The 26135-nt window shown below is 48.1% G+C and overlaps 8 protein-coding genes across 8 annotated transcripts; 6 read left to right on the top strand and 2 right to left on the bottom strand.

The window, feature by feature from the left end:
- Positions 1 to 641: 641 nt before the first annotated feature.
- EPUS_06456 (uncharacterized protein) lies at positions 642 to 2303 on the bottom strand (the record flags this gene model as incomplete). The annotated part of the gene is made up of 4 exons (XM_007787281.1): positions 642 to 770; positions 820 to 1256; positions 1331 to 2006; positions 2058 to 2303. 4 exons carry the CDS (start codon positions 2301 to 2303, stop codon positions 642 to 644), a joined length of 1488 nt encoding a protein of 495 aa, XP_007785471.1.
- Positions 2304 to 5000: 2697 nt separating this feature from the next.
- On the top strand, positions 5001 to 6636 carry EPUS_06457 (uncharacterized protein; the record flags this gene model as incomplete). The annotated part of the gene is made up of 3 exons (XM_007787282.1): positions 5001 to 5306; positions 5365 to 5884; positions 6059 to 6636. 3 exons carry the CDS (start codon positions 5001 to 5003, stop codon positions 6634 to 6636), a joined length of 1404 nt encoding a protein of 467 aa, XP_007785472.1.
- A 52-nt stretch (positions 6637 to 6688) lies between these two features.
- EPUS_06458 (uncharacterized protein) lies at positions 6689 to 7345 on the top strand (the record flags this gene model as incomplete). Its single annotated transcript, XM_007787283.1, has 1 exon — positions 6689 to 7345. The coding sequence occupies one exon, from the start codon at positions 6689 to 6691 to the stop codon at positions 7343 to 7345; it is 657 nt and encodes a 218-aa protein (XP_007785473.1).
- A 494-nt stretch (positions 7346 to 7839) lies between these two features.
- EPUS_06459 (uncharacterized protein) lies at positions 7840 to 8928 on the bottom strand (the record flags this gene model as incomplete). The annotated part of the gene is made up of 1 exon (XM_007787284.1): positions 7840 to 8928. The coding sequence occupies one exon, from the start codon at positions 8926 to 8928 to the stop codon at positions 7840 to 7842; it is 1089 nt and encodes a 362-aa protein (XP_007785474.1).
- Positions 8929 to 11074: 2146 nt separating this feature from the next.
- Positions 11075 to 11801, top strand: EPUS_06460 (uncharacterized protein; the record flags this gene model as incomplete). The annotated part of the gene is made up of 2 exons (XM_007787285.1): positions 11075 to 11482; positions 11616 to 11801. 2 exons carry the CDS (start codon positions 11075 to 11077, stop codon positions 11799 to 11801), a joined length of 594 nt encoding a protein of 197 aa, XP_007785475.1.
- A 5361-nt stretch (positions 11802 to 17162) lies between these two features.
- EPUS_06461 (uncharacterized protein) lies at positions 17163 to 19759 on the top strand (the record flags this gene model as incomplete). The annotated part of the gene is made up of 3 exons (XM_007787286.1): positions 17163 to 17318; positions 17374 to 17869; positions 17916 to 19759. 3 exons carry the CDS (start codon positions 17163 to 17165, stop codon positions 19757 to 19759), a joined length of 2496 nt encoding a protein of 831 aa, XP_007785476.1.
- Positions 19760 to 20424: 665 nt separating this feature from the next.
- EPUS_06462 (uncharacterized protein) lies at positions 20425 to 23655 on the top strand (the record flags this gene model as incomplete). The annotated part of the gene is made up of 2 exons (XM_007787287.1): positions 20425 to 23391; positions 23443 to 23655. 2 exons carry the CDS (start codon positions 20425 to 20427, stop codon positions 23653 to 23655), a joined length of 3180 nt encoding a protein of 1059 aa, XP_007785477.1.
- A 414-nt stretch (positions 23656 to 24069) lies between these two features.
- On the top strand, positions 24070 to 25721 carry EPUS_06463 (Eukaryotic translation initiation factor 2 subunit gamma; the record flags this gene model as incomplete). The annotated part of the gene is made up of 3 exons (XM_007787288.1): positions 24070 to 24602; positions 24651 to 25637; positions 25691 to 25721. 3 exons carry the CDS (start codon positions 24070 to 24072, stop codon positions 25719 to 25721), a joined length of 1551 nt encoding a protein of 516 aa, XP_007785478.1.
- Between the last annotated feature and the right edge of the window lie 414 nt (positions 25722 to 26135).

The raw sequence follows: 26135 nt of genomic DNA on the forward strand, positions 1-26135 counted from the left end.
AGAGCTAATTAATATGGGCAAATCAGAGGAGGATTATCAACGCCTATTCAGAGCAATTTATGAGGGTTAGGATGCCATAGGAGAAGAAGCTGTGGCCAATCTCGTCAAGAGCATGGATAGTCGAGTGAATGCGGTCATTGCGGCCAAAGGATGGTACACCAGATTCTGAATATCGACTGCCTATTTAGGAAATTAGGCCAGCCTCAATCTCTGAATATCAGTGAACATTTTGAGCTATTTTTCATTAGAATCCAAAGAGTTCATATCTTACTATGGTGATTTGTATGAAGAGAGTCGATAATGTTGGTGGGGTACGAAAGTGGGGTTGGTCAGATACTTTTGCACTAGTACTGTATTATTCAAGGAGACAATTTCTTTGGGAACGAGTTGCTATTTGATTACCACTTTCACAAGAAATCATCATGCTTTTCTAAGCAATCCAAGTAGGCTCTCCAGCAGTTTGCAGCGGCTGAACCTTGCATCAAGCTGATGTTTGAGCGCCTATTCATGGGAAATGTGATGATTGGAGTAAGATGTAATACTAGACTTGTTTCCTTGAGAATAGAACGTGTCATCTTATTAACTGACAATAGCACTCATTACTGCCTGCAGTACAACTTGCCAAAGCCTCTGATCGTTGCTTAATTGCCTAGTCGTTCTGCTAATCGAGTAATGAGATTCTCATGAGCCTTGCTCCGAACCGTAATCTTGACGGGGAATGGCTCATCTAAGGCATCATGGCGCAATTGGCGACTATCAGATTTTCCGTTCTAGACAAATATCAGCCAGAGCTGACGTACGATTGGAGACAAGTCTTACAGCGATAAAGTCAAAGCAGTAAACAAGTCGTGAATAGGCAAGGAAAAGCTCTTGCTGAGCAACTTTGTAGCCGACACAAATACGTCGTCCGCCTCCAAACTGCCAAAGGCCTTGAGTGACGCTGTCTTCCTTGCCATCGAACCATCTTTCTGGTTTGAACTGGGCAGCGTCTACAAACTCCTGGCTGATCGCCAGTGAGTTGATCACAAAGTCCGTGCCGGCAGGGAAGTGGTAACATTCAAACTTGAGGTCCTGCGTTAGATGATGCTGTGGAATCAAAGGTACAGTCGGCCTCCAGCGCAGACACTCCTTAATCATTGCAGAGATATAAGGCAACCTCTGCGTATCTCTGAGTTCAGGCAGGCGCTGGGCGTTGCTTCCACAAATTCTGTCAATCTCCTCTCTTGCCTTCTGCATGAAATCAGGGTAACATATCGCTGCCATAACAAAAGCGTTGATAGTCATCCTCACGTTGTCGCTACCAGCTGCGACTACCGATGTTGCGAGATACATGGCTTCTTCGTCATCTCTGGAAATTTCGCGCTGGTGCGTAAAAGCACATCCTTAATAAACGAGGGCGGCGCGGCCCCTTCGGCAATATCGTGTTTGATAGGTGCCCACCAAGCTTTGAAGACATTGTAATGGTCTTGCCCAGCTGCCTCCCAGTATTTCCTCCATGGTTGAAGTAATTTTGGTAATCCGGCGAGTACTGGGAAGAAGTCAACGAAGCTATTATTTATGCTGCGGATGAACTCGACAGTAACACGTTGAAAATCGTCTAGCTGCTCTTGTGTCTGCCGAGGTCGCTCGCCTGCCACGATACGATAGATAATCGAATAGGCGTACCGGTAGTGGTGTAGGTACCATTGATTGGGTCGTTCAATGTAGTTGGCCAGCAGCTGGATGTTCTCCGAGTCTTGCACCTTCTCATATTCTTTGAGCGCTGTTCCGCTAAGTAAGTGATGCATCACTCGTCTTCCCTCATGCCATTCTCTGGTTTGACGTAATACTGTTCGCTTGTGACGACTGACAAGTCCACTGGCAACTGGAAGATAGGGTCGTTCACCAGTTATATTTGCCCGTTTGGCAATGATCTCTTGAACCGCACGACTGCTGTTCAGCATTACCCAGGTGCTGTTGCCCATGCGCAGGGTGGCCATCTCCCCAAATCGAGACAAAGAGGTCAGCTGTGAGAGAATATTAGCCTGCAAAGATTCTGGAAACACATATCAACCTACATAAGTGGCTATTTGGCCTGTGTTACCTCGAACTTTTCGCATTTGAAGCAAATTGCCAACAATAGGGAGACCTGGAGGTCCAGGAGGGAGTTTCCACCGCTTTTCAAATAAAAGCCGTGGTATTTCTAAGTTTGAAAACTGCAAAGCGCAGAAATACACAACCAGCAACATCAGCAGAGAAACCAGAGAGAGCTTGAAGCCAGGCTTTGCAGTGTCCCAGTAAGCTTGAATCAAGGGGATAGACATTGTGAAGCGCCCCAGAAGACAGAATGCCGGAGTCTTGTCATAAAGCCTTTCGTGAGCAAGCACATTTAACCTCTAAGTGGAACGCGCAGTAAATACCTCCTAGAATGTAGACCCTTGGCATAAATATTATGAGTTGCCAGCTAGATGTACTAGGCAGACTTGATACCCAGCTCACATTTGTGCAAGTGGCGATACTTACTGCGTCTCAACTGCTCAGAGCGTGGTTGGTAGACATACTCAGTAGATGCATGATGATCCGAGGTGGTCGGCTTCGGCTCAAATTGCAAAGCTCCAGCATGGAAGAAACACTTCCTGAAAGTAGATGTGGTCTGGCACAAAACATGGCTGACAAAACCCGGCTGTACACGTAGAGTGGAGGCAAGGGCAATGGGCATCTACAAGGGCAGCATAAGGGGATGCAAACGCGTAATAAGCAATGAAGGATATTGTTGGCCCTGTGTTCCAACTCCTACTTGCTGGACTCATGAAGTTTATAAAGACGTGACATTGCATTTGGTGATTACGTTTAAGACTATGGGCAAGTCGTGGAAACAGCCAATGTTACCAACATTTTCATGAAATACTAGTAGCTTACGATGCGGGACGTGATACATAAGTTACATTACAAGGCAAAGTCTCTATTTTCACCTACCCAGTTAGGTATGGTGTAAGCGTACAGCCAAATCCTTGGCGTCACGTGCCTGCGCGCCCTTGTAGATTAGCCTGCTCCTCCTTAGATAGATTCTGCAGATAGATAGAATCTCATCCATCCACTTCATCAACTGAGACTCTTCCACCTTGCTGCTGCAGCATGCAACGTGCCTATAAGCTGCCATCCTCGGGTGTTTGACAGTTAGCCCCGACTTCCTGGTATTCTCCTGCCCTAACCGTCCTTACTCATCCTGAGAGTTGTGATAGGCTGAACTTGGATTTGAATCCTGTAAAAAGCAAAATAAGGCGGCTAGTGTTACTTAGTCAGAAGATATCTGCTAGGATTTCTAGCAGAACCGGATACAAATACGAATCAAGACCACGCGAAGCGTTCGATCGTAAGGTGTCAAGATGAGGCCAAACAACTCGTTGCTACATTCTATGCCTTATCCTTGCGTAGAATACGGCAAAATGTTGTTGGATCCGTTCTGCGCTAATGACATCCAGACCCTTGAGGTAGCTGCAAATCTCCTACAAGCTTTGCCCATTCGTCATGCGTCGCTAGTAAGTGTAGTAGGTGTACCGTGCATAGGTACAGTATTACCTTATCGTGCATCCAAAGTACTCATAAACATCCTTCATACAACAGCGGGATCTAGAGCTCCTACTCCACCCCGATTTAAATCGCGTCTTAACTGAAAGAATGCTATAGAGCATATATTATACATACCGGAGCTCTTGCCCGTCCATTATCTTCACTTCGACAACGTTTTTCTGGAGCTTTGGCTTCGTAGCAACAATGGCTTTCATAGCTTGTACCATGGATGGCACTACATCCACCGCGTACACGCGGGCGGACGGCAGAACGTCAAGGAGTTCTTCTGTGGCGGCACCCGTCCCACAGGCGTTGTCAAGAAATAACGGGCGATGCGGGCAGGCCTGTGAGCAGTGCCGGAATGTGGCTCGCCACCACGCGGCACGCATGCCCGACACGATGTTCATAGTTTGTAATGACGGAGGCGAAGCCTGCAAGGTGGTCTTCGGTGCTAGGGGCTTGGGCCATGGTGCGTGTTGGTATGATAGGTGATATTTCGATGACCAAGAAGGTAGAACTGCAAGAGATAATTACAGTACTAGTAAGCCGATGTTGAACAGTTTGAGTGCCATTTGACCATGCGTTTCATATACGTTGTTACAGATCTGATACCCGTTTCGCGTGAGATTTACATGTACTTTGGTATCTAAATTCCGCGCTACACAGCATCTGTACGTATAAATACGCACTCTACACACTCATTCAGATAGAACAACTTGCTATTTTCACAGTGATCCGTTGATTAGTCAGCACAGTTCGACAGTAGACGATCAAGACCTTGGCTCAAGAGCAAGTAAGTAATTTCCAAGGCTTTGTGATCGGTGTTCTGTTTAATCATTAGCTACAATCAGCGGACGTGACCACCTTGTGATGCCCGCTGAAAGGCAGATTCTGATTTACAGGTTTGGTTGCCCGTCTACTTGTTTCATATCGTCACGCAGCATAGCGCGGTGAGCTTCTTCGTACCTCTCACATCTATTGCGTTCGTCCTCGTAGGACATGCACTCCCTTGCTCGGGAAGAGCTGCATAGTTCGACAGTGCTCTTAGCTGCTTGTTACACGAGTAAGCCTCGGCCGGAAAGTAGGTGGCTCTCTTACGTTGATCCAGAATTAACACAGATTTCTTCAATGTTGTCGAAAGTTTAATGATAAGTATTGCTAATGAGAATAGACTAAGCATGACGCAGATACTGTAAGTACTGTGAATACTATTTAGTGCTATACTTCAGGTATAGTCTGTTAGTGATGCAGTAACATGAGCGTACGTTGACGACTTTTGATGCACAACTCAGTATCATCACAAAAATACTGATAGGTTGAGATGCCTACTGGCAAAGTGGCAAGCAAGCTACATATTGGGCTAGGTTACCTGCCACCCGCGAGCGGAAACCTTGACCTTCACTTAGAGCTTTGTTTTGAGCCTCACCAGGTATCGAGTGCATTACATGAACATGGCTATGCCCCACAACCTAGCAGCACCGCTGAACTATGGGAAGAGACTTCTGCCCGTCCTCGTCGATGAAATTGCTGCTACTGATCCTGAACGAACATTCGTGTCAACTCCCAGGAGCTCTGATCTTGCAGACGGATTCATAGACATAAGCTATTGCGAATTCGCCAAAGCTGTGAATCGTTGTGCCTGGTGGTTACGCAAGGAGCTCGGAGAGCACACGGAGCAAAAGACCGTCCTGTACCTAGGGCCACTGGACTTGCGATATCTGATCATAATTTTGGAAACAGCAAAGGCAGGGCATATTGTAAGTCTTGAATGCTTGAGTGAGGCTCTGGTGAGAAATCCTGATTACTTATTGCCAGGTATTCCTCAGTTCTCATCGTAACAGTCTCGAGGCCCATTTATCGCTCCTCCAGAGGTCAGGATGCCAAACTGTTAGGCTCCCATCGCGACCACCTATTATTATCAAGCAAATCCTAAATGCGCGGCATATGCAGACAATCAACACGCCAGGGGTCGACTTCTTTATGAACGACTTCGACAGCGTCGAGCCTTTTCCTTTCACATTGACTTGGGAAGAGGCGAAGAATAAGCCTTTCTGCATTCTATATACTTTAGGCTCGATGGGTATCCATAAGCTGGTATTTGTCACTTACGGCACTTTTGCCTGTAATGATGCTCATCAGCCAGTCCCATCGCTGGGAGGTAAACCAACCCTCATCAGTTTCTACAAGGGGAAAAGACTCTTTCTTGCGTTGCCTCTTTTTCATGCCGCCTCCCTCAATTTTAGTCTCGGGCTCAATGTCCTCTCAGGATTCACCTGTGTGTTGCCACCACCAGAGCCGCTCACAGCAGACGTGGCAAACCAGATATTCACACATGGTAACCTTGACGGAGCGCTTTTGGCCCCATCTCTGATAGTTGACTGCTACAACAATGACGCATACTGCGTGAACATGATCTAACGTATTAAATTTCTATTTTACGCTGGAGGCGCGCTACCAGAAGAAATAGGGAATCTTCTTTCAGCCAGGATCAGGCTCTTAACACTGATAGGTTCATGCGAAACCGCACTTCATCCGCTCGAGGTAAACGAGGACCCGGCTGATTGGCAGTATCTTACCATCAGTCGATTTCTAGGTCATACCTTTCGATTGGGGAGAGATGGGCTGTATGAGCTTGTTATTGTACGTCAGAAACAGTGCGAACCCTTTCAGTGCGTTTTTGCAACGTTTCCAGACATGCAAGAATTTGCTGTGGGCGACCTCTTCGAACCGCATCCCAGAAGGCCAGAATCTTGGATCTTTAAAGCTAGGACGGACGATATCATCGCGTTCACTACTGCTGAGAAACTGAATCCGATCACTATGGAGAGCGTAATATTTGCGAATCCCAAAGTCAGATCCGCGATAATCGGTGGTCAGGCGGAGTTTCAAGCCTCGCTCTTGCTCGAACCCAAGGTCCATCCGAAAACGGCCGCCGAACAGGAGCAATTTATCAAAGAAATGTGGCCAAGCATTGCACAAGCGAACCGCGATTGTCCCGCTCATGGTCGGATCATGAAGGGCTTCGTCATGTTGACGAACCCAGATAAGCCCATGCCAAGGGCTGGGAAAGATACTGTTCAGCGTTAAGTAAGCTGTCCTGAAACTCTACGCGGATGAGTTCAAAGCACTCTACGACCGCATGAGGCCTCACATCAGCGCTGTGAGCAACAAATTGCATGGTGTTGTCAAGGCATCGACTGATGCAAGCGAGCCGCATGTCACGGCGAAGGAATCGGCTCTGGAGAATTCAAGCGCTCCACCAGCATCTTTCTCCCACGGCACCCAAATGCATGCTCCAGCAGATCTAGACGCTCGTATCGAAGAGGTTCTGAGCCGCATTCTCCCAGGAGCTTTAGCGAAATACCTTCAGATGGCTTCGACTCAAACGCTAGCCAATTTCCTCAAAACCAACCAGTCAAGTCAGACACCTATCCAACCCCCCAAGCCTGCGACTACAGCAGGCAATAAGCAGCCTCTCACAACCGGTCACAGTACTGATGCGCCTATAGAAACTCTGAATACTACCTCTCCCTTAGACACCTCGCAAGTACACTACGACTCCATTCCTGACCTGCGGAAATTGATATATGACACTCATGCTGATAACCTGATCATCGAGAACATCACCGATGACTCTGATTTATTCCAGTGCGGACTCGACTCATTGCAAGTGCCGGGACTGTTGAATGCACTCAATGCGTTTGTCATCAAGTTCAGGCCAGGTGTGGATCTCATTGAGGCCAAGGCTGTATACGATAATCCGACAGTGAACAAGTTGATGTCGATTCTACGGTAGATTGTGGAATCGACGATGAGTTATGGTTCTGAGAGTGGCTTGTACTAGTTGGACGGCGGATTGATCGGGGCTACCCGTGCCTCTGCCGACACAATTCAAGTATGCAATCGGTGGCTTGTATAAGTTATACAGTCGCCTGCATTGAACTGCATAAAATACCCACTCCTCTCAGTGCTTACTTGATACAGGGAGATGAGAAGATGAACCCACCGGTTCTTTTGGCCTATCTAGCTGAGTATCTACTTGCTTCTTGAATAGACTGGTTGAAGTTAAGTAGTACTACTTATTCAGAACCGTCTTCTATGAGTATACTCCTCCGATGTCCTCAGCCTCTTCCTGATGCCTAGACCCGACCTCTTTAGCCTTGGCAGATCTCAGTAAAGTACTACTAGTAGTATTAATCACACAGTAACCTTACTTAGGTTGAATTATTTCCCGTTCTTGTCAGCCCTCACGGCATGATCATCACTCTCTTCCTGCTGTCTGCTCTTCTCTCAGGCCCGCATAGCATGCTCGCCAAGCAAGCCCAAGCAAAGAGTTCCCCCGGTAAACCAGATACACCATTTGAACCACTTCCAACAATCCGCCGGCTCCTCCAACCTGACCGTGGCAATCATCCATCCCAACACAGCCACCGTACCGCCTACCGCCACGGCCCAGAAGCATCCCCCAAAACCGAGCAGATACCCCGTGCTCGCCAGCAGGGCGATCTTCACCACACTTAGGACCGACAGCACCTTCTTCGTGTGCGGAGTACATGCGACGGCCATGCTCATCACCCCCGCTTTCAGGTCGTCCTTTAGATCTTGATGTGCGTAGATGGTGTCGTAGATCATGGCGTTGACCACAGTTGAGAGGTAAACGCACGCCAAAGCCGCCCGGACATGTGGGCTTGTTCGAGAGAACGGGTTGAGACCGAGAGATGTCATGCCTATGATTTGCCCGAAACCGAGCGAGAAGCCGAGCACCACTTGTGGGAAATTTGTGACGCGCTTACAAAATGGATATACCGCCATGGTTAGCGCGAAGAGCGAGGCAGGCAAGCTGCACTCCCACGGTAGCCAGGACAGAGTGAGAATCCATACCGCCGTCTGGGCGATGGTGAAAATGTGAGCCGTTGTGGGGCTTACAGCCCCGCGGGCTACAGGTCGGTGTCGACACCGCGCCACCTGCCGATCCAAGGGCGCATCGAGGGTATCATTCCATGTAGAGGCTGCGCCACGGAGGAAGAGGTTTCCTACCGCGTGAACAGCGCACACGTATGTAAGTGAGGAAATGGAGGGGGCCGCGGGAGAGAGAATAGCAGCTATAAATGTCCCAGACAGGTGAGGGAAGTAGAATGCGTAGTAGCCGGCAGGCTTGTGCAGGCGCATCAATTCTGCGAAGGGAACAAGGGCCGAAGGCAAGTGAGAGACAAGGCCTTTGTTGCGCGGCGTGTATGGGGGAAGGTGAGCAAAGGGGTCGTTGTGGGTGGATTTGGCGGGTAAGGAAGAGGATAGGGGCTCCTGGGTGGCTACGACGCCTCGGCCAGGAAGGTGTTTATTCAGGGCGGAGGGTACGCCGTCAGTCAGGCTAGAAGCCATGTTTCAGCACCAATACCATGGGAGGATTCCACTCATGAAGATTTGAAGGGTCGGATAGCGATGAGGACGGAAGTGAGAAGCTTCTTTCAGGCATAATAAAAACTATGTCAGAAGTGAACGGTGCACAGTCCCTTTTGCTTTATACCTGGGTCATCGTCTGTCACATCCGTTCGTAAGCGACGTCGCATTATGGCTATCCATTCCTAAATAATTAGGAATATTTCCCCTGCGGTCTGATGCCTTATCAAAGCATGCATGTGGCCTAGACTCCTAGCACAACACTACACACAGGCTCTTTGCCTGGAGTGGTTCTAGCTGCGAAGATGAGGCGTGGCCAGAATCTTTCCGATGTCGGCTTGATACCAGCTGGCTGTCCGCATATGATTTGGAGGCGAATGGCCTTCAAACTTCGCTCGGAGGTATTGAAACGAGCCTTTCTCTTGCAGGTAGGGTCCAGCTGATGTTCTTTGTGCCATCCAGCTGCAGATCACCCATGTAAATGATTGCGAAACGGCAGTGAGCGATAGGATTGCATGGATTAGCTTCCCGATACTCCCGACGCATAGCGACGATGTAAGACGTCGTTGCAACCGTAGTACAGAGTAGTATCCACCACTCTGTCGTAAAATTCGATCTTTTTTGATTGGTCAGTGCCAGCCGCTAGATTAGCTAAATTAGGTTAGCCCCCGTAACCTTAACCTTAAATCTCTTACCCCCCAAGCGGCAATAGGATAGGAATGTACCAATTGATAGATACTAAATGACTCAAAAGCACCACCAAGAGGAGATATCAGGGCCAATTGATGCTATTGAAGCTGCTCCATTGGCTAAGGACTGCCCTCGACCCAAAAGAGCTCGAATTCAGAGCCGAAAAGCGCGAGAAAATCAGACGCAAAGTCAGCTATCTCAAGTACTTTCCCTGCGGCCCATCACACCTACGGTACCAACTTCAAGCGAGCAAAAACCGGTATCCAGTAGAGAAGATTCCTTATCTGCTGGAAACAACGCATCTCAATCAAAACAGCGACATCAATTACTCCGCCAAAACAGCTCTCAACGGTCTGGCATTAGTATACAGCATAGAAAAGAGAAGGAAGAATGGCAGATACAAGTTGAATCTACTCAAAACAAGTCAGAAAAGCTGAAGATTCTTGCTGAACAAATTGGCCCTAGTCGACCTTACCCAGAAAAACTGAACGTTCTGATCCTATTTGCGTCAGGGCAGCTAAATCTTCGTGCTCACGAACTTAAGCCAATTGATCTATTCTATCGGTTTATTCCAAAGGAGCTGTTTACGGACATTGCAGAGCATACGAATGAATACGCATTTGAAGAGAGATCTCAAGAATTCGATTAAATCCAGCGAGTATGGAGAGATGTAACTGCGGCAGATATTAGAGGCTATATTGGTGCTATACTCCTAATTGGCGCACAACTAGGTGGAAGAGATCTAGCCTACTACTGGAATCAGAAAGAAAACTATCCTCACTGGCCAGTCGCTGAATATATCTCTCTATTGAGATTTCAGCAGATTTCAAGATATCTCAAGATTAATAGGCCAGGGCCTCTCCCTGATAACCAATGGTACAAAAAAGTTGAGCCTCTTGCTGCTCATTTTCGTAAAGCAACGACTCCGAGTATGTACAAATTGCCACAGAATCTCTCAATTGATGAGCAATTAGTCAAATTCAAAGGACGTTCAAAGCATACTATTCAGATGAATTCAAAGGCTGCTGGCGAAGGATACAAGATATATAGCCTTTGTTGCTCTAACGGCTATATAGTCGATTTCAGATTCAGCAGTGCTATAGAGAAGGTAGCTGAATTAGGAGGATATCCTGAGTTCTCTCAAAGTAAGGCTATTATGCTAGATCTTGCAGAGTCGCTTTTAGCCCGATTTCCGCGCCCTAGGCCATTTTACGTTCTACATCTGGATAACTTCTTTACTACTCGCAAGCTCTATCAACGACTCTACGAACTCGGAATTGGAGCAAATGGCACTGCTAAAGCAGGGTCTGGTATACCTAAAGAGCTAGCGTATCTTCATGATATAATAACGAAGCAGAATGACCACGGAGAGTGGTTTAATTACGTTGTCAGCAGCGTTAATTGTATCGCATTTTGCGATTCAGCTTCTAAGGCAATGATGACTACTATTCACGATCCTACTATGGAGGAATACACCTATTTCAAGAGAATCAAACGCCCTAAGGCCTCTTTGAAGTATGCCGTGGATGCAGAAACTGCAAATGCTGCAAATTCTGCAAATGCTATGAAATTTGTTCATCCTGCGCCTTCTACGAATTCTACGCCTCCTGCGAATTCTGCGCCTCCTGCGAATTCTACGCTCTCTGCGAATTCTGCGCTCCCTGCGAATTCTGCGCTCCCTGCGCCTCCTACGCCTCCTGCGAATCTTACGCTCCTTGCGAATCCTACGCTCCCTGCGAATTCTGAAAATAAGCCACAATATCTACGAAAGCTATATGCCCTTGATCGATATAATCAAGAGATAAGTGGCTCTGATAACCACGCAAAACTGAATTCGTACTATTCAGTAAGCCGACACTATCATCAACGCAACTGGCTACCCTTATTCTTTTTGCTTATCGACGCAGCTGTTACCAACGCATATAATCTCTATAAGCTAGGCGTAAAAAGCAAAAGGCTCTCACACGCTCAATTTCAAGAAGAAATTGCAAAAAGTCTGCTTCGAGGACCTGGAGCTATTCTACGGCAACGGCCACCACGACCTCCCAAAGCTAGCTGCAATCTCCGTACTAAATCAGTACCAAAAGATAGCTACAAGGGGCATTCGTGGGTCAAAGGAGATCGCTGGCGCCGCTGTCAATCATGCAATCCTACTCCTAAACTAGGCAGGCCGCGAAAAGCACTCCAGGAAGTGTCTACCAACGCCCCTAATAACGCCAAAAAAGGCCAAAAGGGTATCCATCAGAGCCTATGGTCTTGCAGCAAGTGTAACATCTCAATCTGCCACAATTCGCACTGCTGGGCTCGTCATTTACCCTCTCCGTAGCAGAGATAGCAAATTCTATTTATTTTGGTGTTGCTACTTCCTAATTAGGCTTAGTGCCTACTAAAAATAAGGCTCTCTTGGCACCCGCTCTGTTGACCAATCAAAAAAAGATCGAATTTTACGACAGAGTGGTGGATAGACGAAAGCTTGGTGCCAAGAAGATCTACACATGATATATAGTATTAGTGGTATGATGAATTGATCCGTAAAATACGTGATCTTGCTAGTATCGCTAGTAATACTAGCGTCAAACAGATGACATTTCATTTCGATTCGATTATTTACTAACTAGCAGTTTTGCACGGAATCACTAATCATATGCTTACGCGACTGTAATTGGGCTCGTGTCGTCCTTCTTACTTTATTCCTGACACTTCTTCCGAGATCTTTTATTCCACAGTCGGTTGTCATGCTTTCGCAGTTTTGGATTGTCTCCAATCAGGATGGACGGCTTCTCCGACCGAGGCGCCTCGAATCTCATGGAGATTATGGCCAAAGTCCCTGAGAGCCTACTCAAACCCTCCTCAAACCCAGACGAGATAAATCTATCCATTGCAGAAAACTGGGTCATCCGTTACGAGGTACTCGACATACTAAAGTCCTCGCTTGAGAATAGCTTGCGAGCCCATGTAAGGTGGTCCCGAGCTTCTCCGTCTGTGGGTCCGCTGACGCCTCAGCATCTCGATTGGCCGACAGGCTTTTGGGGCGATCCTGGGCTGCTGAAATCCTTGCGAGAGTTTTCAATACCTATTTTGACCCTCACATCACGGTCGAGCCGAGCCATGTCGTTGTTGCGCCAGGTGCTGCTGCCTGCCTGGATGCAATACTCTACAGCATATGTAATCCAGGAGATGGTGTTCTCGTTCCCTGTCCTTACTGGAGTAGGGTTACATGCCAGCATCTGCGATCAACTATTGCTGACGAGCTTATGCAGATGGGTACGATGCTTTCCTTTTCACCCATTCTGAGGTTAAGCCGGTCACGGTTGCATTCCCTAACTTTGACGTATCCCTTGGTCCAGATCTTATTGCGGCATTAGAGAAAACGTACCAGACTTCCTCATGCCCGGTAAGGGCTTTAGTCTTATCTAACCCCCACAATCCGCTTGGGAGATGCTATTCGAAGGACATTCTCGAGCAGTGTCTCAAGTTCTGCCAGCAACGTAACATTCACTTTGTATCAGACGAGGTCTTTGCCTTGAGCGTGTTTGCAAGCCCGGATATAGCAGATTCTTCCTCTTTTGTTTCGGCGCTCAGTCTGCATCCAAAATCGTTAGGCTGTGACCCGGAGTCAGTGCACGTTGTATGGAGCATGAGTAAGGGCTTGGCCGCCAGCGGTGTCAGATTAGTATGTCCGTCTCTAGCATGGGTTTCTGCCTTACTAACACTTGCGCAAGGCCTGCATAGCAACACAAAACAATAACCTGCGGAACGCTGTCGCTCTAGTTGCATCAGTAAATGTCTCTACCCTCTCCACCATTTTCTCTAGGGAGCTCTTAGCCTCGCCTCGCCTATCTTCGCTGCTACAGCTTAGCTCTACAAGGCTGGCAGAAGCTTATGTGACCCTGACATCTTTTTCAAAAGCTTCTGGTATTGTATACTTTCCTTGCAATTCCACCACCTGCCTCATGGTAAAACTAGCGCCCCGAGCACAGTCTTGGGAAGACGAAGCATACGCTTTTCGTCAATACCTACAGGCTGGCGTTTTGGTTGCTCCTGGACGTGTCTACCACATGCCTGAGGGTCAGAAAGGCTGGATGCGGATGTCGTTTGCTGTTGACAAGAAGCTCCTGGTTGAAGCTCTAGCCAGAATAGAGAAATGCAGGCCGATGATCCAGATCGTATTGCGAGTTGAGAGAAACCACTGAATGAAGATAGTCCGGTACGACTTCCACTAAGCATTGTGTTCCTGAATTACTCAAACAGCTCTTAGACAGCTCAGATCAGAAACTGGTCCACTTGGGTGTGCCTCATATGGCCGACCCTTGTCATGTTGAGTCTCGCGATGGGTGAACTCAAGATCAACTATGAAGATGATCATTGTTGAACACAACTCCAATGCACAGCATTAAAAAACAATGAAACGACTAAGAAGCTGCTGCTTGCGGCAAATATATCGGATTGAAAACCAAGGTCACTAAGCGTTCGACGCTGCTGTCACAGGCTGCAGAAAGCGGGCATGATACAGCGCTGAAGCTGCTACTTGCCACTCATGGTTTTGAAACCATACCTTAATGACATAGGCGGTCGGACGGCATTGGTATGGGCCATAGAAGAAGGCATAAGGTGGTAGTGGAGCTCTTTCTCACTGCAAAGCATTTGCAACAATCAACGTTGTCAAGAAAGCGGAAAAGCGAACTGGCTGGCAAAGTACTCAGAAAGGAGGGCACAGGATGTAGAGATATTTCTGGTTGCTGTTTTCAGTCAATACAGTTCTCGCTCCATACATCATGTGAACCCACAAACGTTGTTCCGGGCTTTTCCAAATCGATCGGCTGAATCAGGAACACAGAGCCCTTATCTTGCAGAATCCAGAGTCATAGCTCAAATCATCCGTCCCTAGGAGCACGATGTTCCTTTGTGCCTTTCTCTTCATATTTCTCTGTGCTCTATTTACTTCTGCCTCGCTTCACAGACCACGATCGCGTCAGAAAAACCCTTCACAAGAATGGAGACCGGAACATTCTGAAAGTCCTAGGCCACAATCTCGCTCCTACCTGCGACCGCCCGGCCAAACATATCCTCCAAAGACACCATATGGACGACGAACGCGGTTCATCTTTGCGGGGATTGCTTTCCTTCATTTCCTCGTCCCGGGCATGGTTTGCTCATCCCTTCGTGCCCGACTAAGCGCTGGATTGGCTACTAACTCGACATACCAGCCGTTGGAGATCCACACCAGATCCAGGGCCGAACATGACTTACGTCGGCGTTACAGAAATCCATTGAGAGCCGATACTTGTTGATAGAGATTCGCTGTGTAGTCTTGTTGAGATCATGCAAGTTTGGAAAAGGGGCATGTAATTCAGCCAAGAGAGGACGGATGTCCATCTTTGTTCACCTCGCCGTCTGGGATTTCCGGGATGACGCGATGCATACCATTGTTCTTGAGGGTATTACGAAGAATGAGACGAGGTTCTTTTGTCTGAACGGATCGGTCGGATTTCGCAGAACCGGGCTTGATGTTGAATGAAAGGGGAGTGGAGCTCTTGGGGCTGCATTGAACAAGAGGAGAGAGACACGGCCCGAAGGGAAGGATGCGGCTGTTCATTCTTATGAATGGAATAATAGTCGTAGGTATGGACTTGATAGTAAGTTGATAATATCCTGTCTGTATTGACGAATAAGGTCAGTTAACAGCGCTTTGCTTATTCAATGCCAACCTTCTGCCAATGTTACCAAAGCATAGACAGCTACAAAACAAGACACTAGCTACCCAGGCCCAGACTCCGATACTCTCTTGCGAAATGAAGCTGTCCAACCCTTCCAGATGCCCTGCGGTGTTGGTAAACGCCACTTTCGGGGCCTGTATATTTGGTGATGGCACGATATCTGGGTTGATTTCCAACAATACAAAAGTCCCTGCAATACCGAAAACAGCTGAAGAGATGAAGCCCGTTATCGACCTGTCTATCAGATACCATAACACAGGGTTTACAAGCGCTAGGGTTAGGGAAACTTGCAACGTTGATTGCCAGGGCAATTTTCTCTTGATATCATGATTAGCATTACGGAACCACAGCCAAGAGTTTGAGAGACTCACAATTGCAAAGGCAATACCAACAAAAGCGCCGATGCCGCGCACCACCGGGTTCCAATCCGCGCTGAAGCCGGGTCGTTCATGATTATCCTCCCCATTCGCTGAAGAAGACGAGACTCTTCTACGAACCAGACTACCTCGACCTTCGGTGCTTTCAGCTGTTTCTGACCACATGGAATCGACCCAGGGCTGCAGGCTTCCTAAAGCTACACCCACCATTCCCCAAAACGTCATGTAGCTCCGTGAACGTCGACTGAACGCCTCTACCTTGACAGGAGCGAGCTTTTGGTTATCGTGCAGGTGCGTGATAAGTGTCCCATAAGCAATTCCAACCATGAAAAGAAGAGCCCCTCGCAGCAAGAGGGGCAAAAATAGGCCTCGGAAACCATGTTTTCGATGACCAAAAGCCGCCGGTGCCGGTGCCTTGTCCCAGCTCGCTGTCCCTGCCGAGGGACGCTGACCGTCAACACTCTGTCTGTGGCTTGGTGTTTGCGCACCAGTTCCCCACGGCGTTGACAGTTCTTCCCTCGAAACTTCATAGCCAGTAGGAGAGTATATGCCCAGGAGAGTCGAAGAAGTAAGATTTAGGATAGATCGAGTCCGGCTTGGAGGGGAAGCGCCCTGTAGCTTTGCCTCGAGTAGTTCTGGATTTGTGTTCTCTGGTGGTGGTGAGGGAGGGACAGAAGATTCATTTGAAGCTGGCGCGAGTTCGAAGGTCCGACGAGGGACAGGCTTCTGAATCTGCAGTGTATCAGACATAATATGAGCTGAAGTCTACAAAAAGACAACTGACAGGTAGGGATCTGAGAAAAAGCTGGTGAGTAGCAAAGGATTGAAGACTACTTACAGCCATAAGATGGAAGGAAGGGATGGCGCAGAGAGTGGAGAAGCAAGTAAGCCTTCGTGTTAGACTGTCGACTTGTCGCAATAGGTATGCTGCACTACGGAGACCCTGGATCGGTCTGATAGGATACGAAAAGGTCCTGAAGCATGTGAGTGGAATGGAGCAATGAGTCTTACGTGGAGAAATGACCGAGACACCTTGCTCGCTCTTCACATGCGCCGAGACATCCTGCTTAGAACAATGATGCTAGATCACAATACATACCTCACGGGTCTGAACTTGTCGGGCAGAGAATGAGTACAGCACTTTATAGAGCATGAAGGTGCATTGGTATCATCCTTTGTCGATTGATATTGCTTGCTGAATCTTATTACTTTTGTTGTAAGAGATACTGTAGCATGTGAATGGTTCGAAAGATCTGCAGCACTCCGGACCCTGCCGCTGTTCATCTGTCCAAGTCTGTCTCAATATCTGCATGAACGCCTGGTCTTTCGAAACTCGACTTTGATATAACTGCTCTAGTGACAATTATCCATTCCAACATCGAGTCTCAATGATTCACATTCGTTCCCTTTTCCTCCAACCACTCAATTCAAAATGACCGTGTCAAACGCAGCTATATCTGATGCGTTGCTCATCTCGACACGTGATGGGACCTATCCAGAGTCGGAAGAGGTCCTTACGACAGATCTGTCTGCTTTTGCACTGCGACCGTCGCTCCAGCTTATAGGCGAAGCTAAGCAACAGATCGAGGTTCGTGGTGCTCTGCAGCTCCTGAACGAAGCTCCTTTAATCATGGATACTATAGACGGACATTCGAGGCCTCAGTCAAAATAGCTCATCCGATGTCGATGAATGGATTGCGCAGGCCAGCCATCTTCAAGAAGATATTCGGCACTCTAAAAACATTGCGCGGGAGATCGTAAAGGAGTACGAGGATGGTCAAAATCTGTCAGCCAAAATACAAGATGCAAAAGCAAAGGTCGAGCTTCTACAGAAAGAGATATTCTTCAATCAGGCTGTTACGTCGTCACTAGAAGACATCTGGTCATTGGATAGAGATCTGAACAAGGCAGAGTCTATTTTAGCCTCTGGTAGACCAATTGAGCTTGTGGCAGGCATCGAACAGCTGTCCTTTCGCACTGAGCGGCTGGCAGATAGCAATGCAAAGGAAATCAATAACAGTCGAGTTCTACGACTACGAGAGGCTGTTGTGGAAAGTCTCACAGCAGCTGCAAGTTCCATGGTGCAATTGCAGAAGGCTGATGGTCAACAGCACTTGAGAGTAGACCATGGCACCCAAGGTCTGTAGTCTGCCTGTGGAGCTGATATAGCGCTAACTTGTAGCAGAATCACTCGGTGTTACTCTCGACTTGTTGCTCGAAGCACTCGAGCAGCTTGATTCCATGGAAGGTCTACTTCGGAACCTCTCCAGAGCATTTCATCGGCGAATTTTTCAGCCTGTGTTATCACCAGCCACCGGGTTTAACACATGCTTCATCGACGAAGAGTCTCACGCTCTGAACTTGTCATCGACTGAGAAAAAGAAAGACGCTCAGGGCGTGCTAGATTGCCTTTCATCGGTGCTCGGTTTCCTAAATGCACATCTTCCTAAAAGGCTTAATTCAGCACTTGGAGAAAGGTTGTCAGAAGATCTTGTTGATACTCTGATACGTGACTGGCTTACTCCATCTGTCCCACTTGATCTAGCGGACATACTAAAGTCTGACAGCATTCAGACGACAGTTGCAGACCTTGCAAACCAGATCTTGTCATACCACTGGCCTGGCGACACTGAATTGATGGGTTGGCTAGAAGGCTTACCTCATATCTGGCTAGAGAAACGGCGCAACTCGGCACTTGACGCTGTGCGAAGGACGTTGAAAGCGCGACGCGGCCCTAACAAAGAAGCACGAAGAACCGAGCGCCAGAATGTTTCTGCTCTGGATGAGGCGTTTGCACAGAACGGGTACAGCGATGACAATGCAAATTCGATTGAACAGCTCCCCGAGACCACAACAACCTTTTTGACAAATCCGACCGATTTGGAGGAAGAGGATTTGAGTGGATGGGACTTCGACGATGATGGCGAGAAAAATGACAGTGCAGTACCCTCTCCAACCAAAAGCAACGGCGACATCGAGGATGCTTCTGATGCATGGGAATGGGATGAAGACAATGCAGAGGAGAAACGCAGGGACCATTCTAGCTCAGGACTGCAAGGAGCCAATCTTGTCCACAAGGGCGCTCCGGTCGAGCATCGCGAGGTCACCTTGACTGAGACCTACACGATTACAGATATACCGGATCATTTGCTTGACTTTGTCTCCGGCGAAGTGCGAGACGCCGAACAAATGAAGACCCCAGAGTACATTGCCTTTGAACGCATATCTGCTTCAACCTGTTTACGATCACTGCCCACCTTAATACTAGCAATGTTTCGTGCAACAGCACCAGCACACTACTCCACAATCCCAAGCGGAAACATGCATCTCTACAATGATTGTGTATATCTGGTTGACAAGCTAAGAGACTTTGCAAAAAGCACGTCTTCAACTCAGCTATCAGTTGATTGTGATGTACTGGAGAAATTCGCGAAAAGTGCCTACGCAAGAGAGATGGACTTGCAAAGGACCGTGTTGAGCGATATCCTGGATGGTGCACAGGGATTCGTCAACTGTACCAGGTTCCCATACTCAGCTGAGTGTGAGACAGCCGTTAACTCTGCCATCGATAGGCTTCGAGCTGTACATCGTGACTGGAGCTCAATCTTATCACGTTCAGCCCTTTTGCAATCGATCGGCTCACTCCTGGCTGGTATAATCGAGAAGATCATTGGGGACGTCGAGGATATGGAAGACATTTCCGAAGCTGAATCACAGCGATTAACTGCATTCTGCAGTCAGATCTCAGCTCTCGAAGATCTCTTCATCTCGGAACAGGCTGCGCAGGACGAGAGAGCAGACACGGAACCAGTGCCGCTGACTGCGGTCTATGTCTCCAATTGGCTACGGTTTCAGTATTTGGCTAACATCTTGGAAAGCTCGCTCGTCGACATTAAATACTTGTGGACTGAAGGCGAACTCAGTCTGGAATTCACTGCAGACGAATTGATTGAGCTTATAGAAGCTCTGTTTGCTGAGTCAAGTCACCGCCGAAGTGCCATTGCTGAGATCCGGCGCAGTCGTCCTTAGAATCAATCTAGTACAGAGCAAAGATAGCGCAAAGATTGAAATGACTCATAGAACATTTAAGCAACCATTTCATTCGTACGCTCGTGTAGTCAATCGAATGGTCAATTGTATAAAACACTGAGTCTGCCCATGAATTTGCAAGAAAGTGAAACTTGTAGACGCGGGTTGTCCTTTGTGACGTTTTCTGTCGCCTTCCGCTTGAAGGCAAAATCAAACTAGAAATTTCGAACAATTCCATGGCAAGATGAAAGTAGTGGGTGATACTGGGTGTTTGCTGTCAGCGTTGGAAAAGAATTGACTGTCAACTCAAAATTCCCCAGCGTACCTGATATGCACTACTTTACAGACTGGTAACTTAGTGTTCTCAACAAGGTGAGAGAATCTTTCTATTGTGCTCTCATTTTGCCCCTTGCATATCTGATCCGGCGCGTGATTCCGCGGATCACTGAAGAATGTTGTGGTTTCCCGTTTTGTTGCTTTCCGTTCTATTTCGAAAATTTAATGACCTCCGTTGTTGGTGGTCTGAAAGGGTAGAAGTCTCACACGGAACTGTAGTGCAAAATATTCGAACCGGATTGGTCGAGCACGAAGGCTGGCCACAAGACCAACCAAGTCCAGGATTCGTAATAACAAGCCGCAGTCCTACGAGTCAGGCGAAAATTGAGATGGGATCATTGAAGATAGAACCACACTTTCGAGTGGTACAACAGTTCACACCTGATTATTCGCCCAATTGTTTCACTCAGTATGAATCGCAGAGGACTGGTATGCGGGTGGTCGTGGTCGACCAACAAGGTCCAAAGCTGTACGGCTTCTTCATACTTGCTACTGAGATCCATGATGACTCCGGGGCCCCGCACACCCTGGAGCATCTGTGCTTTATGGGCTCTAAGAGCTACAAGTACAAGGGCTTCTTGGATAAACTTGCGACAAGGGCATATTCTAGCACCAATGCGTGGACTGCTACCGACCATACTGCGTACACTCTAGAAACCGCAGGCTGGGCAGGATTCGCCCAAATGCTTCCGATCTATCTCGAGCACGTCATAGTGCCAACACTGACCGACGCGGCTTGCGTTACAGAGGTACACCATATCGATGGCGAAGGCAACGATGCAGGCGTGGTATATTCGGAGATGCAAGGTGTGCAAAACACTGCCAACCAGCTGGTAGAGCTCAGAGCGAAGCGTCTCATCTATCCCGAGAAGACTGGATTCCGCTACGAGACAGGAGGTATGCTTGAACAGCTCCGAGAGCTGCCTGCGAAACGGATCCGAGATTTTCATCGCGAAATGTACCAGCCCAAGAATCTGTGTTTGGCACTGTTTGGCGAAATCGATCATGACCATTTGTTGGAGATCTTGGACACATTTGAGACCACTATTCTGGATGACATTCCTAGCCCCAACGCACCTTTCAAACGACCATGGGTCGACTCGGTACAAACCCCCCCTCTATCAGAGTCTGCCATCGAGACTGTGGAATTTCCCGAAGAGGATGAGTCTTCTGGACAGATAGACGTCATTTTCCTAGGACCACACTGTGCAGATCCCCTTTTGAATGGAGCGCTAAATATAGTTCTCCTCTATTTGGCTGGATCACCTGCAGCGCTTCTGGACAACACCATTGTCGAGAAGGAGCAGCTTGCTAGCGGCGTCTACTTTCAAACGGATAGCCGTCCGAGAACTGAGATATCGTTCTCCATCTCAGGTGTGGAGACGAATAAGCTGGAATTCGTAGAGAAGCGGTTCTTTGAGGTGCTCCGAGATGCGATGGACAAGGATTTGGATATGAGCTTCATGCAGGACTGCATCGACCGTCAAGTTCGAACGTACAAGTTCAACACCGAAGCCACTTCGACAGCCTTCTCAGATCATATCATCTCTGATTTCCTCTATGGGAAGCGAGACGGTACCACAATGGAGACAGTCGCAACCTTGGAGGAGTACACTAGATTGTCGAAGTGGAATCAGGAGCAATGGCGAAACTTCATCAAAGATAACATTTCCCACGCTCACCACGTGTCCATTCTTGGAAAGCCATCCGCCGCCCTTTCGGCGAAGCTCAAAGCAGACGAAGCATCCAGAATCGAACAGCAGAAACAGAAGCTTGGCCCAGAAGGACTGAAAGGAATGCAAGAGAAACTGGACAAGGCAAAAGCTGAAAACGACAGAGAAATACCTACTGAGCTTCTTGCCGGATTTCGAGTGCCCTCGACAGAGTCGATCCATTTCGTCAACACGTCTTCGGCACGTTCTGGTCCCGCACTCGACGTTGGTAGACCTCAAAATAGATACCAGAAGATTATCGACGCAGATAGCTGGCACAATCCGCTTTTCCTGGACTTTGAGCATATACCATCAAACTTCGTTCGCGTCTACCTCATAATCTCTACGCAGACCCTGCCGCTGGAGCTCCTTCCGCTTCTCTCGATCTACACGGAAGCATTTTTCAACTTACCGATACAACGAAATGGCCAAACGATCAGTTTTGAGCAAGTTGTCGTTGAGCTGGAGAGAGATACTGTTGGCTACGATATGCAAGGTGCAGGAGACCTCGGAAATATTGAATGTTTGCGGGTTGGACTGCAAGTTGAATCTGGGAAGTATGCCGTCGCAATTGACTGGATCAAACAACTACTGTGGAAATCAGTGTTTGATCTTGAAAGACTCAAGGCTGTTACTGCACGATTGGTGGCAGACATCCCAGAACGCAAGCGAAAAGGAAGCCATATGCTGGGTGCTGTTATCTCGATGATACACCTTGTTCCAGAGTCGATAGGCCGATGTCGAAGTACGCTTGTCCAGGCCTTATATCTCAAACGCATTAGACATCTCCTCAAAACCGACCCCGAGGCTGTGATAGCACGATTCGAGCAGCTTAGATCTAAGCTGTGCCGGTTTGAAAACTTCCGCGTCGTCGTCATTGGCGATCTGGACAAGTTGAAGAAACCGGTGTCTACGTGGGAAACATTCTTGGAAGAACTGGACACTGACAGACCTCTATCCCCGTTAGGTAAGCGTAGCGAGCGCCTGAGCGACGCTGGAAAGCGTCCCGGAAAGTTGGCGTATATTGTGCCAATGTCCACTGTGGATTCCTCCTTCGCTTCCAGCACCGCTCTTGGACCCAATTCTTTTGATGACCCGAATTTGCCTGCGTTGATGGTTGCTTTATCATACCTGAATGCTGTGGAGGGCCCGTTGTGGGTCGCTGTTCGCGGGACAGGTCTTGCATATGGCACGTCGATGTCGTATGATCTCGAGTCTGGCCACATCCACCTTGATATCTACAGGTCGCCGGACGCATATAAAGCATTTGAAGCAAGCAAGAAGGTTGTGGAAGATCATACCACTGGGGTCATTACATTTGATCCACTCATGCTCGAAGGAGCTATCAGTAGTATTGTCGTTGGATTTGCTGATGAGCAGGGTACTCTTGCCAATGCAGCTCAAGCCAGTTTCATCCGGCAAGTCATGAGAGGTCTACCGACCAATTACATGGAGACGATGCTGAAGAAGGTTCGAGATATCAAAGTCGACCAGATCAAAAATGTCTTGAAAGGAGTTGTGCTAAATGTTTTCAATCCGGACAAGGCCAATGTTGTGACCACATGTGCACCAGGTCTCAAAGATGTGAGATACTCTACGGACTACTTTCTGAGCTTTCACGCTGATAGTCTTTAGGGAACCAAAAGTGGTCTAGAGTCCCTTGGGTTTGTACCACAGATCAAGGACCTGGACTCTTTCCAGGATGACTATGGCCTGCAGCCAGCGATTGGGGAGGAAGAAGACTCCGACGACGTCGACGAAGAAGAAGGTGACGAGGAGGAGGAAGATGATGAAAATGAGGATGGAGTAGAAGATGGCGTTGGGATAGACAACACTGGAGATGCGTGAATACCATCATTGAATACGACACTAGAACAAAGGAGCAGACAGCATAGAATTAAAAAGGAAACAGAATAGCTAGCCCTGCCTACCAGAATGTGTCTTGTGAAAGAGTTATTGGGGTAATGTATGGAACGGTTCGAGTCTGACTCGACGGCAACTTGATGTAGGGCTGAGATGAGTCAATGCATTTTATTTTCTCCCCAAATATCCCTCCTAAGTTCCAGCTCGAGCAGGTCATATTGTCATCCCGCAAACACGAAATTCAAAAGACAAAGTAGACAACCGAGGGCTTACAACTGGCGGTGTTGCTGAATAGATTCTTGTGCTCTGTTCGGGTGCCTCAATCGCAAAGCTTCTGAACGCTTCTACCAGCGACGAGGATATCGCCACGACTTTGAGCGCAAGACCGGAACCACAGCCATGGCTACAAATGGCGATTTCTCGGACGACGAGTCGCAACCTGGCTCTCCCGCCCCAGAAGAAGTGCAGAATGGCGAGCATGACGAGCATGACGAGATAGAAGATATTTCAGAAAAGCCTAAGTCAGCGCTGAAGAAGACTCCACCATCTGAGCCCTTAGCAGAAGTCAAACGACCTCCTCTACCTGAGCAACCAGATCCAGAAGACCTTGACCTACAGTCGTTGACGCCACTTTCTCCTGAAATCATCTCCCGACAAGCTACAATCAACATCGGGACTATCGGCCATGTGGCGCATGGCAAATCCACAGTCGTGAAAGCTATCTCCGGTGTGCAGACCGTCCGGTTCAAGAATGAGCTGGAAAGAAATATTACCATCAAGCTAGGATATGCAAACGCAAAGATCTACAAATGTGACAATTCAGAGTGTCCCAGGCCGACATGCTACAAGAGTTTTAAGAGTGAGAAAGAGGTGGACCCACCATGTGACAGAGAAGGCTGCACTGGCACATACCGATTACTGCGACATGTCTCGTAAGTGGCATGTCTTGTGCTGGTCATCCTAGCTAACAGCAGTTCCAGATTTGTTGATTGTCCAGGGCATGACATTCTCATGAGTACCATGTTGTCAGGTGCGGCTGTCATGGATGCTGCTCTTTTGCTTATTGCTGGGAACGAGACCTGTCCTCAGCCTCAAACCTCAGAACATCTTGCAGCTATTGAGATTATGAAGTTGAAGCATATCATCATTCTACAGAACAAGGTCGACCTGATGCGAGAAGAGGGTGCACAGCAGCATCACCAGTCAATACTGGATTTTATTCGGGGAACCGTGGCCGAAGGCTCTCCCATCATCCCTATCTCTGCCCAATTGAAGTACAACATCGATGCCATCAACGAATACCTGGTTACCAAAATTCCAGTTCCTGTTCGAGATTTCCAAGCAGCTCCCCACATGATCGTGATTCGATCTTTTGATGTCAACAAGCCGGGGGCCGAAATCGAGGATCTAAAGGGAGGCGTCGCAGGTGGGAGCATCTTGACTGGCGTTCTCAAGCTTGGGGACGAAATCGAAATCAGGCCGGGTATTATCAGTAAAGATGAGACTGGCCAAACCATATGCAGGCCTATTATGAGTCGCATTGTTTCACTGTTTGCAGAACACAACGATCTCAAATTTGCTGTGCCTGGAGGTCTGATAGGAGTTGGAACGCGCATCGATCCTACTCTCTGCCGTGCTGACCGACTCGTTGGGCATGTTCTCGGGCTACGGGGCAAATTGCCTGCTATTTACATCGAGCTCGAAGTCAACTTCTTCCTTCTTCGCAGATTGCTGGGCGTCAAGACTGCTGATGGCAAGCAAGCAAAGGTGGCCAAGTTATCCAAAAATGAAGTGCTGATGGTCAATATTGGATCGACCGCGACTGGTGCCAAAGTCATGGGTGTCAAGGCGGATGCGGCGAAGTTGACGCTGACCAACCCGGCTTGCACGGAGATCGGAGAGAAAATTGCTCTGAGCAGGAGGATAGAGAAACACTGGCGGCTGATTGGATGGGCGAATATCGTGCAGTAAGTGCCATGGTCTACAGGTCAAATTCGTGAGTACTGACGGTCTATGACAGTGGCAATACAATTGAGCCTGCGAGCTCTTGAAAGGACTTGTTGATAGCGTCAGGGCCTGATGGGCAGATAGATTCAAGTCCAGGACCGCCTCATGGACAGCCAAGGTACTGCTGTTACAGGCTTTCATGCTTCAAGCCGTCGACGAAAACGTGGCCTGACAAAAATCATCCGCGGTAGGCTAGAAGTGGATGGGATCATGACTGTTGCACAGCAAGTTTCTGGGATACAGGAGCTGTGAAAGACTGGGAAGAAGGGGGTAGCAGCTCGTAGAGAGGTGATAGGTTCAGCGAATCACAAATGCCATGCCTACTCAACCATCATTGGACGTCTCTTGTTGCGAGTGTTTCGGGATTCATGAAATTATTGGTGTTCAACGTTTGCTTCTGCACGTATAGGTAAGAAATTTGAAGCATTTCAATTCAATGGAGAATGCCTGGCAATCAC

Source organism: Endocarpon pusillum, assembly GCF_000464535.1.
Source record: "Endocarpon pusillum Z07020 unplaced genomic scaffold C658955, whole genome shotgun sequence".
Lineage (NCBI taxonomy): Eukaryota > Fungi > Ascomycota > Eurotiomycetes > Verrucariales > Verrucariaceae > Endocarpon > Endocarpon pusillum.